The 13,145-nt window shown below is 37.5% G+C and overlaps 1 protein-coding gene across 4 annotated transcripts in view; it reads right to left on the bottom strand.

Moving 5' to 3' along the window:
* The window catches only part of LOC121644149 (neurocan core protein-like), a 57,708-nt gene that overhangs the window by 28,697 nt on the left and 15,866 nt on the right, over nt 1–13,145 (bottom strand). For all 4 annotated transcript variants that reach the window (XR_006011236.1, XR_006011235.1, XM_041991892.1 and 1 more), the window contains exons 3-12: nt 12,644–12,847; nt 11,085–11,267; nt 10,357–10,531; nt 7,136–7,263; nt 6,370–6,654; nt 5,721–5,864; nt 5,539–5,622; nt 5,291–5,448; nt 5,047–5,209; nt 478–1,623 (exon numbers count right to left, since the gene is read on the bottom strand). Coding sequence is in view for 2 of the 4 variants with exons in the window: in XM_041991892.1 (XP_041847826.1) it covers nt 478–1,623; nt 5,047–5,209; nt 5,291–5,448; nt 5,539–5,622; nt 5,721–5,864; nt 6,370–6,654; nt 7,136–7,263; nt 10,357–10,531; nt 11,085–11,267; nt 12,644–12,847 (2,670 nt within the window). In the remaining 2 variants the exon portion in view is untranslated. The remainder of the gene's footprint in view (nt 1–477; nt 1,624–5,046; nt 5,210–5,290; nt 5,449–5,538; nt 5,623–5,720; nt 5,865–6,369; nt 6,655–7,135; nt 7,264–10,356; nt 10,532–11,084; nt 11,268–12,643; nt 12,848–13,145) is intronic.

Below are 13,145 nucleotides of genomic sequence, written 5' to 3'. Positions count from 1 at the left end.
CCGGACTTAGAGGATATTTTACCCTTTTTTCTTCATTTTGAAGCCCAGTCGCATCGTGAACTGTCATTAGGCTCAAAACATTTTTTTCATGCAAATACACATAAATCATATATATATATACATATAAATATATATACATACATCATATATATCATACTGTGTGCAATATATATATATATATATATATATATATTGCACACAGTGTGGCTTCAAAAATAAATATGTCCATGTCTTTTATTTTTGTTAAAAAACAATCCTGTATGTGACTGTCTATGTATATTAAAAATTTGGAAAGATGAAGTGTCAGGACTGAATAACGAACTGCTGTGAGAACAAATCAGAAGATAGTGAGACTTTACTCACTAATGAATCCAACCAGAAACACAAGTTAGATAATATTCTGACTTGATTTCGTTACACACATGGACAAACATTGAAAACAGTCAAAGTGACTAAAAACAGACTTGTGATGATTACCTGTTGGAATGAGAGTTGTGGTACTGACGTTGACTCGTCCTCCATTGCCTTCTTCCTCCACATTACCTGGTAAAAGGGCCCCTGAACCCACTGCATGAGACCAAGCTGGTTCTACATCTTCTGTTTGTCCAGGCTGTGACAGAGGATCATCCAGAGAGCCGTTTATGGCCATTTTCTCCACTGGAACCCAGTGAAGTGATGTTAGGGAGTCAGTGGAGTTGTCTCGGGTGTTTGTGTAAGAAGATGCAGCCAATCCAGTGGTTTGAGTTTGCAACGGGGTGTTGGAAGGGGATGGTGGCAGTGAGGAAGAGAGGGATGGGGTATGGGAATCAGATGGAGGTAAGGAAGTGTTTGGAGAGGAGGGAAGGGATGAGGATGGATGGAAAGATTGGGATTCTAAAAGGAACTCGGACTGGGATGATTGAGAAGAGGATATTGATGGTGAGCTTGATGGTAATGAAGATGGAGAAGTTTGATGTGGTTCCGGTGAGCTTGACAGGGAAGAGTTCTCTGCAGACAAACTGAACTGATGTTTGGTAGATAAGTCACTATCTGTCTCTACTGTGGTCATCACTGTGGTCTCCAGAGGACTGCTGGTGGTGGTGGTGGGGGTGGTCGTAGTGGTGGTGGACTGTCCTCTCCTGTGGCCCCTCTCTCTGGATCTTTCTCTGGATCTTTCTCTTGGTTTACTTGTTCCAACTGGTCGATGTGAGACTTGAATCTCCCCTTTTGCTTCTGCACCAGTAATTTCTCCACTCCCTTCTTCTTCTGCTTTCCTCTTCTCCTCTCCTCTCCCCTTTACTTCCCCTTTGTTCCTGTCCTCCCCTCTGTTCTTCTTCCCCCTTCCTCTTCCTCTGCCGCTAGCTCTGGAGGTCACTGTTTCCTCTCTCTTTTCAGTCTGCTGTGTTGTGGTCTCAACTTCAACATGGGTCCAGCTTTCTCTGCTGGCAAAGGTGATTTCAGGTGCAGGGCTGGAGGCGGTGAATGTGTGTGTTTCTAAGCTCTTCAAGCTCTTGGTGCTCTCTGTAGTCATAGAGTTACTGGACGAAGCCAAAGCAGAAGCCAGAGGAGTGGTTGAATCTTCACTGGCTGCTGTGTTCTCCCTTGAGGGATTGCTGAACCATGAGCTCCCCCAAGAAAAGAGTCCTGTGCAGGGCACAAAGCAAGCAATTACTGCAGACAGAGACAAGTATCAAAGACAAAGCTAAGAGGTAAAAAGTGAAAAACCCTCCTATGGATTATCTCCACTTTGCCGAAAGCCACAAAACAAAAACTTTTAAGTTGTTTGAAATTTCTGGGTTTACGGGACCACTGTTTACACTTAAATTCTATCAACAACGGCTAAGCAAAGCTTTGGGGATTTTGAAGAAAAGATTTATATATAAGGTTTTAATAGTGCAGAACATTTCTCACTTTATATAGTAATAATATCACTGGGGTGAATATAACCACAAAATACTGCAAATGGTGAATGGTGGCAGTAGGAAAACTGGTTACAAAGGAAATTAAACAGTTAATATTCAGAGTGAACTTTTTAAATGTTACACCATCAGTTTCTGACTTGTAGATGTAATATTTAAGTCATAACAGCAACAAATGATCAAAGACATTTTCTTTTAGCAAAATATTAACATTTTATAAGTGATGGAAATCTGAAAAAGAAATGGTTGCTTTATAAATACATGATGCCTTGTTGTCAATGGATTGTGCTTTTAAAACAAAAGAAGACCTACTCTGCAATCATCCAAGCTACTATTTATAAGCATCATTTCATACAACCTGTCAACCAACAATAATAGCAAGAGAAAGACAGCTTTAAAGCTACAATTTTCTTCTGTGGATGAGAGAATTTTTCAAAATTCATCACAATGTCAGGTAAAATAAGACAGACCATTTACTAATAAACTTTGGAAAGTCCAATTAAAAACCTTTTGGCACACATAGAAACAAAAGCTTTCACACTTGCAGTCAGAGTCAGAAGCTAAAATGCACCAGTCTAACAAATTGCCTCAGAATTAAATCAGCAGCTTTGTAACGCAGTTCCAACCAACACTCAACATGCTGTTTGAAAACCACTTCCATCCACTGCCACAAAAAGCCCTGTGAACCTGTTGGATCTCTGAAACATGGGCAACAGGGAAAAGGGGCTGATGAGATGGATTTGAATCTGTTGTAATAATTTGCTTTGAAGAAAACTCGACTTTCTAGAAACAAATTCCCCCATTCGCTGGATACACAGCTCAGAATGCAGTGTGACAGCAGGACAGCACAACCCACAGGATCTGAAGAGGGAGAAATGATTTACTGTCAAAATATTTATTAAAAAAGAAATCAAAGAATCCCAAAAAGCATATTTCAGCAAAGTTTCACTGTGAAGGAGTTGCTAAGGGAAGGAAAACTATTTATTTGATGGGAATTTTCCAAGCTGAGGTATGATCGTCAGTATTTTCTTTTCTCTCTGCTTTTTCCAACTTTGTAATACAAAATATGTTTGATTCTTGTTGCTTAGTGCTTACTCTGACATATTGTTCTTTGATAATGCCTTACAGAAATATGTGTAATATTAGATTATATTTAACTGTTTATTTTTTTTAACAGTGATTTGGATTAGACACATTTACTGTAAAAGTTGGGCACAGGTGACTGTTAAAAGACCACACTGTACGTTTTTAACTATGCTAATTGCATTTCAGTATGAGGAGAACAGATGCATATAGCCTGGACTCGTCAGCTGTCACACCCGCTATCAATCACAGCTTGTTAGCAGCCCGATGGGAGAGGCAGGCTAAGCTGCAGAGAAAGGTCACAGTGATTCCAGTTTGTCTCCAGGCTTCAGCATTTTTTGCTTTTCTTACAGAAGAACACACCTAATCAGCTCTCCTCGCTAAAAGCTTCTATCTTCCTTTTTAAATTAAAACTGATTAAAAAGAAAAAAAAACTGTAGTTGTTTTGATACAATGCAGCAAAGGGATTTCTTGTGGTAATTCTGAAACTTTTTAATATGTGTTTTGATTAATAACCATCACAGGACAGGGTTGTTTATGTCTGGGAGCAGTTGACAGAGCTGTTCCTAAGCCAAATTAAAGCTGGAAAAAGAAGCATTTCAGACTTTCTACCACACTTCGATCCTCAAGGGCAGCTGTCCTGCAGATTTTAGATGTTTCCCTGCTCCGGCATACCAGATTCGAATGAAATAGCTCTCCAACAGCTTGTTATCCAGTTATGCACAAGTCTTATATTCGCCCATTCATTTGAATCAGGTGTGTTGCAGCAGGGAAACATCTGTTGGATGCAAGTTTGTATCCATGATGTTTACTGAGAGAGATCACCTCTGTAACCTGCCAATGCTACATATTAGACCAGTCAGGAAATAAAACCTCAGTGCATTCGTGTCAGTCTCCAAGGGTAATTACTTCTTTCTCTCTCCTACACCTGTGTAAGAGTCAACTGGTTTTATTTCAATTTAATTGTTTTCATTGGTTTGTTGTTTGTTTATCTCAGTGATTTATGCAGCAATATTAAAATTCCCTTAGGAAATAATAAGATTTTAGTCATATTCAAATTAAACTTAATAATAAAAACTAAAATAATTACGAACACTGCCACTAAGCCATTCACTTATCTCTCCTCCCAGTCTGTACCGCTTTGATTTCTCTCCTCACATTTTAGTCCCTCCCACCAGAGGATATTTGAGGAGGAGGTGAGGAAGATGGATGAAGGAAGGAGCTGAGGTAACAGGCATTTAACAAAATGAGATATTCTTGCTTCAAAGCTGTCATCTAAAAACTGCCATCAATTAAATATGACGTGTTTCACATTTGCGTTGTGTAACCACTTCTTCTGCTGTATTTTATCATTTCTGTGAGATAAATATTAAAGGTTTTCATGCCTACAAATATATTAACTTTTTATTTAATTTACAATGTGGAATCATCTCTGAGACATGCAGTATAGACAATAATAATGATACTGGAAGAATTAGAAACTAATATTGTTTATACAAGGCACTTGTGATCATACTTTGTTTTGATCTTGGCTGATTAAATCAAAACATGATTGAGTTACGATGGTATAGTTTTTAAACTTCCTTAAATCCTATTTCAGCTGTAATTCAATTGCCACCAAAACTCGGAACTAAATCAGTTATTCTCATAGATATTTAATTATTTTAAGTTCTGTATTGATATTGCAACAGCATTGTTATGGTGAATGTTATTAACTATAATAATCATGCAAGAAGATATCATGACAGACCTACTTCAAAATCTTTAATGAGATCAATTTTCAGATTAGCAGCAGGAAGATGACAGAACAAAGAGAGAAGAGGGACAAATACCACAACCGAGATAAACCTCTAGTGCCCTTGTTTCCCCACTGCTGTAGCACATGCTATATCACATGCTCATATACACACGGACTGTTGCAAAGTGAAAGACAAGCCAACTATTCTTTAGAGATCAGGTCCGTTTGCAGGTCTTGGAGAGTGCTTTATAAAAAGCATAGGCAAGAAGTAAAGGTTAATGGGTCACTACCAGTGCACAGGTTTAAAAAACATTTAAATTAATTTACCTGGTGATGCTACAGTGGAGGGATTTGACACGGTGTCAGAATTTATTGTTATAATCTCTTCATTCTCTGCATTGCCAGTTGGTATTTGGGTTCCTTCTTCATCTTCATTCCCCACCAGGTAGTCCCAAGGCTTCCAGATTGACTTGACAATCTTTGAGATCGCCTAAAATAACAAGTGAATAGACAGCTCTTAAGCACTGCTGTTCCAGTATTCAAAATGTCATTAAATAAACATAAAACCAACCTTTTCCTCAGCAGGAGTCGGGTCAACTGGAGGTTGGAGAAACTCTTCAGAGTCAGGGCCAGGCTCTAGTGGCTCTCCCCAGTCAAAGGAGCTCTGTTCTGGGTTCAACTGAAGTGTCATAAATGACCCTGAAGACTCTGATGACCAAGGATCTATGGCTTCAGACAGTTAAGTAAATAATAATTCACATTATCTTTGGAGATCAATACAAGAATGAGAAAATTAATCAGACTTATAAAGGGTCTCACAGGAACTGTGAGGGAAGGTTTCTTCATCAAGGTCAACCAATCCTGTCCAGTTGGAACTTGAAGCATTGTCGCCATTTGAGGATCCTGTATGAATGTGCAATTATTGATTGGATGGTTGATTCACTAACACATTAGCTGTTTCATGACACAATTTTTGTGCCTATTATACATGAACGTAAAACCTCTGAGCGTGGCAGTTTGCTGTGTAGTCAGGTTGGAAACGTCTGTCCCTGCAGAGTCAGCATTGCTTGAGTCTGTAAGATAGCTCCAGGGCTTCCACAGGGACGTGTAGATCTGAGAGATGGAGCCTGTATTCTTCACTTTACCTAAGTGACAAGTTCAAGAGATCTCTTTGCTTTAGTGAATCATGAAAGTGTCTAAAAGCTGTAGTTTTAAATTTAGCCAAAGGTTTAAGGTTAGTCAACACTGAATCCTAATCTGACAGGTGAGCACCTTGATATTTAACACATCCTGTCCTTTTTCTCTCTTTCCCACAGCGTCTGTCAATCCACAGCTTCTCAGATACACAATGGTGGGATCAGAAATCAGCATGTTGCCATGGATACAACAGCAGCAACTTTTATTGTCATTTTTACACAGCAGTCAAAGCTTTGGTTGGGAGTGAGATAGTAGTTTAAATCATGTCTTCACTCATTTTTACATTCATGTTTGATGTAAATGTTTGAATTTGTTTTGCTGAAATAAAACAATATGCCTTGCAAAGATCCTTATCAACCTATAAATTTAATTTGTGTTTTGCACTCTCTACGCCACCTGTAATGTATTAGCTGAATAAATATGATTAAAACTGTATTACTGTGTGGAAGATACCTCTGTAGCAGTAAGCATCATATAATGCTGTAGTGTTGTCAGCAGTGATGTTGGGTGTGACAGTGCGGATTCCTGGTTGGCTCCCTTCACAATCTGGGCGCATCCAGGCAACTGGGTAGCGGATGCTGCCATCTGACAGCCAGCCTGGGGCGCAGCTGTCCAGGCCAGCCTTCCAGGCCAGATAAAGCTGTCCTACCGTGGCCAGCTGGCCCCCAAGGGACACGCATCGGTCTGAGGCTGATGACAGCGACAGTCTGCCTGGGACTGAGGAGTGAAACACTTCACCTGGAGAAGGAAAACACCAGACTAAGTATGTCATCATTTTTAAGTAGATAGACACTTTGGTTAAATTAATGCATTTGTTGATTCTAAAATAAACCACATATTTTCCATAATGATTATAAAAACTGGCAACACAACAGAAACCTGCGAGAACAAATTACTGATGGTCTGTGTCTTCTTGTTAGATTTTTTGAGAGAAATAAAAAGGTAAAAAAAAAAAATATGAACACACACACACACACACACAGATATATATATACATACATATATATATATATATATATATATATATATATATATATATATATATATATATATATATATATATGTATATACACACAGACTAGTCCTTTAGTATTGCAGCAGAATATGATGCAAACATCACTGTGAAAGCCAAAAGCTGTGACAGGTTTTGATGTGTTTTATGTCTTTATCATTGTGTGTGCGTATGTGCGTGTGTAGGTGTGTGTGTGTGTGTGTGTACCATCCAGTTCTTTAGCAAAGCAGTACACATCAAACAGCTCTTTCGGGTCTCTTTTCCCATAATTCCTCACTCCTGCAGAATACTCCTTGTGTCCATAGCAACCAAGCTCTGGTGACTGGACAGAATAACTGTGGATACAAATATGTGGGAGCCATAAATGGAAGTTAACCTTGTTATCAAAAACATAGAAATTGAAAAAAAAAAATAGCATAAAGGTCTTGTGAACATTTCACTAGATGAATATGATGTATTAAAATGTCAGGTAATAATTAATCCTCACATTAAAGATTACAGGATTAGAATAAATTAAACTAGAAGCACTCAGAGAAAACAGACCTCCACCAAGCCATAGGGTCACTTACCTGTGAAATATCCCAAAAGGCCCAACAACCCACCCAGTACCCCCTATATTTTTAACATTCTAGATGTTTGATTTTTACATCTAGCATGATGTCAACCTTTCTTTTTTTCTTTCTTTTTCTTTTTATTTATTTTTTTGGCCAGTGATTCTCGATATTATCTGATGAGTTAAAAGCTGTAATAGCAAAATTATACCTATCTCTCAATAGTGAAGAATCCTTTAAAAAAAAGAAAACTCCTGGACCCAGACGATGATCTGGAGCACCCCCAATATGTAATCATTTGTTCCACTATTCCATTTCTGACATTTACTGAAAATTTAATCAAAATCCATCCATTATTTTTTGAGTTGTGCTGCCTAACGCCTAACATAACCTCTGCCTTGGTGGAGGTAATTAAGAGCAAAGAAAGAGCAGTGATAAAAATCACAATTCTCAAGCTGCTAGTGTCAAATGGACATAACAAGCAGGACACACAGATTGTCCTCTAAGCAGAAGATTAGCTGGCTTTGTTGTATGTACTCTTTGCATGTATGTATATTGTATGTATTGAGTCTAAAAAGTGATGTTTGATAAAAGTAAAAATTGTTTGCGTCAGTTTTTATAATCAATAAATTTTATGGAAAATTATCAGTTTAGGGGAACCTTGTTTGCTGTCTTGCTGAGAGATGAATACAATGATAACAGGTAGCTAGTTTAGCTGTCATTCTTAGGCTAGCACAGATAGTGGTAGCATGGGGAAATTTCTGTGCTAGACTAGACTGAGGGGACATTCTGAGTCTCTGTTTACACCATGTTTCCACACAATACTTTTTCCTTTGTGTATTTGTAAAAAAATTGCAATTACACAGCAGAGGTAGGAAAACTATCTCTGTGCAAGGGAAAGCACAACTGATGTAGTGTGCATGCCATTACCAGGCCTTTAGTGGATGGTGAAACTTGCATCCTCATAAGACCAGGAAACACAACAGAAGTACTGCATGCCAACCGCTAGTTATCTGGTGCATGTAACCTTTGTGTCTTCGCTGACGGCATAAATACTCACACAGGTTTGGCTTCCACAGACCAAATAAATTAAAAAGATGCAGCAGCACAAACATGACATTGAGGTCCGCCATTGTTATTGTGCTTTTCAAGGGTAATGCAGAGCCTGTGTGTGTGAGCGCAACATGATGTGAAATGCATCATCATCGCAAAGAGATTTTAGTTCCAGTTTACACTGACGAGACTCACCTTGGATTGCAAGGAAATTTCACTCTGAAAACCATTGTCAAATCTTTGTGGTTAAATTTAAGGATGAGGGATACCAAAATAGTTTCTATCGGTACGATACTATTAGTTTATGGTACTTTATCATCAATATTGATGCCAGTATCGATACTTCTTGCCTCTCACGATTTTACAATGTGCATTAATATCTTAATTGCAAGGGCAATATGGAATATAAATAAAACTCAAGAACATCAGTACTTGAAAGAAATGCCTTTAAAACAATAATAAATTGCGGTGAGTAAATTAAACAAAATAAGATAGAATAAATCTTTTTAAAAGCGATAATTAAACTACAGATTAATATAAGAGTATTAACATTTATTAAATGGAAAATACAATATGTAAAGTAATATGATGAATGTAATAAAACATATTGCACAATATTCTGCATTAAACCAGTAAAATATCAAATAAAACCTCATCATCACTAACAGTAGAAGCATCATTGTGACATCATTACATCTGATAGTTTAATCATAATGTGAAACAGAAGGAATTGTCTAAAACTTTCAGAAGTGAAAACATGTGGCATGTTTTTTTATCAGCAGAGTGGTATCTCGATACTCTAAAAAAGTATCAAATCTGATATTTTGACTGGCTGATATTGCAGTATTGATATGGTCATCGTTAGTTTTTTTCACCCATAAACTCTGTTACCGTGGACAAAACGCAACCAAACCCTTGCCTTTTACTGTCTCAGCGTTGTGCTGTAAACAGGGCCTAATTAATTCTCTCCGGTTTTACAGTATGTGCTAAGTAACTGAAATAGGCCTCATAGCATAAAGCATAAAGTCATAGCATAAAGTGACAAATAAGATCATCTGCCTTTTGATATAAAAGGGGAAAAGAGGATTCCTTTGGAAAAGGTTTGTCTTTAAAAATACCCAAATTCACTTGTTGCTGTTTTTTTGCGTTATTAGGTCTTCTGCTTGCTTTGCATCTCCAAATAATTGCAAATACAAATCAGTTAATTTATAATTGATTTCCAGGAGTAATCAATTGGCACAGTCTGAAATGCCTCTGGACTCATTCTGGTACACCTACAACATATCAGAGAAATAAAATGAGGTAATCTTTATAAAACGATGTTTGCAAATGAAAACACAAAATCTATTAACGAGACAGAAAACTTTGGGGTACTGGCCAATCACATTTAAGGAGCCTTTAATGACTTAAAGATTTAAAGTGAAACCTCATTATCAACCTTTGTCATAATGATTTCAACTGATTATTTTTCTTTTTTGTCCTGAGCAAAAACAATAACACAAGACAGTAGAGAAATACAAGAAACAGCCCATGTTTCCTATATCCAATGACTTTGGAAAGGCCTGAAACATTCTGCAAATAGGAAACGTGTAGTATACTAATACAAGAGCTTTGTAACCAAACTAGTTTTCTAATTCCCTTCAGATAATAATGTTTATACTCATTTTATTGTCACTTTACTACAAATCATTTAATTAAATAATGTTTGCAAATTGGTTACTAACAACATGATAATCACTGCAGTCCTTACATTACTCAGAATCTTTCTAGCTAGAAACAATGAGCTTGTGACATGAAGAAAACAAGTATGGGTTGCATTCTCACCGGACAGTCTGGTCATCCAACCAGCCAGCTGAACAGCTAGCAAAGCCACCATGGTATGCTGCCCAGAGCTGAGCCGGTGTGGCAATCTGAGCTGAGTTTTCTTGGCAGGCTCGCTGTGCATCGGTGAATGAGAGGGTGTAACGGGTGTTAGGAGCCTGGTAGTGAAACACCACACCTAAAAACAGAGAGAGGTGGTAAACTGCTTTAATTCTCTTTATTGGATAGATTTATTAACACGTAGAGATCTAAAATCAGTTTGATGTGTTGACCTGTTATCCTGGCCATAAACAAATTCATTAAAGTTTCAGCTGAAATGTCACAGATCATAACACAGAAAAATGATTATTTGAATTGGTCCAAGTACTTTAATCAAAAGAATAACATAATTATTCAAGAGAAAAACAAATAACATCAACAACCCATGCACTGAAAGTGTTCGCTGCACTAATTAAGCCAATCATTGTGATGTTTCCATAACAATATTTGATTAAATAACAAAGCCAAAAAGCCTTTGGCTGTATTCCTGTATTAAATTCAGACATTTTTTGTTGACACATGAAGTTTGGGAGGAAAAAGAAATCAAACAAGAAAAGAGAATTTTACAATTTCTTGTGTTTTTCAGCTCAATCTGTGCACACCATTCTGGCTTTGTTAAATGTTGTTTTTGTGGAACTGTGGCACTAAACTTTTCCCATAAAGAAAACTCTTTAAGTGGTTGCTGCACTTACCCAAGACCACAAGGGCCACAGTGTCTCTCTCATAGTCGTTGCCCATGACAACCTGACAGTGGTAAGTGCCTGAGTCGTTGGTACGGAGACTGGAGATCTGCATGCTAGCATTCAGAGGGTTGGCAAAGAATCCTGGCAGCATGACACGTCCGCTGAAAGCCTTATTCACCTTGATTACATCACCTTTGGCACAGACAGAGAGTTTTCTTCATTTCAAATGTCTGCTGGCATCATGCAGGTTTTGTAGAAAGAACAAAAACTTTAAAAGACTAGATACATGTGGACTTAGACGCCCCTTCTGCATGTTAGGGTCCAATAACACAAAATCAAGTTTCATCACACAAGTTTAATTTCCCTTAAAGACTTTTGTATTTGTTTTTTGTTTGTTTGTTTGTTTGTTTTTGTTTTTTTGGGGGGGTCTTTAATGCCCCTGTTGATTTTCACTTCATGTCACATATTTATGTCAACAAAGCAGGATTAAGCAACCTTTAGCTTCTTTTCAGTTCTACTGTCAGTCAAATCGAATCATGCTATGCTTATATGGTCCTTTACAGGCAGATTGGATCTGTTTGTAATTGGAGTAGGGGTGCCCCAAAAATTGTAATTTCATCATATTTGAGTGGTTTATAATCACTGAGGAACATTAAAACTAACTTTTGCAGGTTTGACTAATTTGCAGTATGAGAGGGAACTCTCCATCTTGCCAGTTTCTTATTTCAGGAACTGCTATGGGTCAACTGTTTTATGATTTTACTATTGTTCTCCTCAAAAAGAAGATATATATGAAAATATAGTAATATATAAATGTTCATAACCGTTTCAGTTGGGGTTTGGTTTGGATGGTTGTATCCAGTTTGTATCAGTTTCTGATCAATAATTCCTTTCATAGAGAAATCATACTAGCAGAGTTTACATTGGTCTACAGTTTGTACAATGGATGGATGGATGGATGATTTCTAAAGGAAATGTGTTTTTAGTGGTTATGGTGACAGCTTTGGTATTCCTCAAATAGGAAGAAGTGATCATGACACTAAACCCTTTTAATCCCCCCAATATGCTCATCAGTGTGTGACTGCAGAGAAAAACACTGCTTATATAGAGGGCAAATATATATATATATATATGTATATATATATATATATATATATATATATATATATATAAAACCTCTGAATTTCCCACTTGTGGGTTTTTAAAGATTTTTTGTTATTATTTTTAAAAATATCAGAGATTTTTTTTCTTGGCAGCTCCAAGACTGAACCAGAAACTGCAAGACTGAACCATAACCCATAAAGTTGTGGGATATAAAATGACACTAAAAGCTTTTTATGTGCTCCAACTTTAATTATTCCTCTCAGGTAAACTGGACATTTAGCACAGTGTAAAAAGAGCAGTTGAACTTCAGATTGAGGTAGTTCCCATTGAACGACTTATTTTAGATAGACATGTGCTTAATTTATCTGTTGCAAATATAAAACCTTTGATTACGTTGATGCTTGAAGGATTGAGTGAAGTTGAAATCCAGAACTAATAAAGAAGATTGTGTTTTGGTTTTATACCTTTAACAGAGAGCACAATCTGCTCCAGAGGAGCACCCTGCCCTCCTGCTGGTGGTGTTGTGCGAGTCCACTGGAGGTGTAGAGGCTGGTTGGAGGAGCTGGTCTGAAGGGTGAAGACACAGGGGAGGACAGCTTTGCCTCCAAGCATGTGTTGTACTGTAGGATGAGTAATCCTACGCATGTTCACTGTGGTGGAGGCTGCACCTGGAGTGAACAGAATAATTGATTATGACGTAAACCATGTCAATACATTTTATATACAAGAAAAAAGTAATCCTACAATTATTCTGAACATTTGCGTCTCGAACAAGAGTATAGTGCATTCTTGTTTTGATAGAGAAATTAGAAAATCTACAGTTTGTTTAGAATAATGTGATATCCTGAAGAATGCAGAAAAAAGGATCCCACAGCAGAGGAAGTGTGGGCTGTGCTGTGGGAGTACCTTTAAGATGTCTGAGACAGGAACAAGAAACTTGTGTTATCAATTTAGCCTCTCTATTAG

This window comes from Melanotaenia boesemani, chromosome 8 (genome assembly GCF_017639745.1).
Source record: "Melanotaenia boesemani isolate fMelBoe1 chromosome 8, fMelBoe1.pri, whole genome shotgun sequence".
NCBI classification, from domain to species: domain Eukaryota; kingdom Metazoa; phylum Chordata; class Actinopteri; order Atheriniformes; family Melanotaeniidae; genus Melanotaenia; species Melanotaenia boesemani.
Note: the sequence above shows the minus strand (reverse complement) of the source record. Positions and strands in the feature narration are given on the sequence as shown.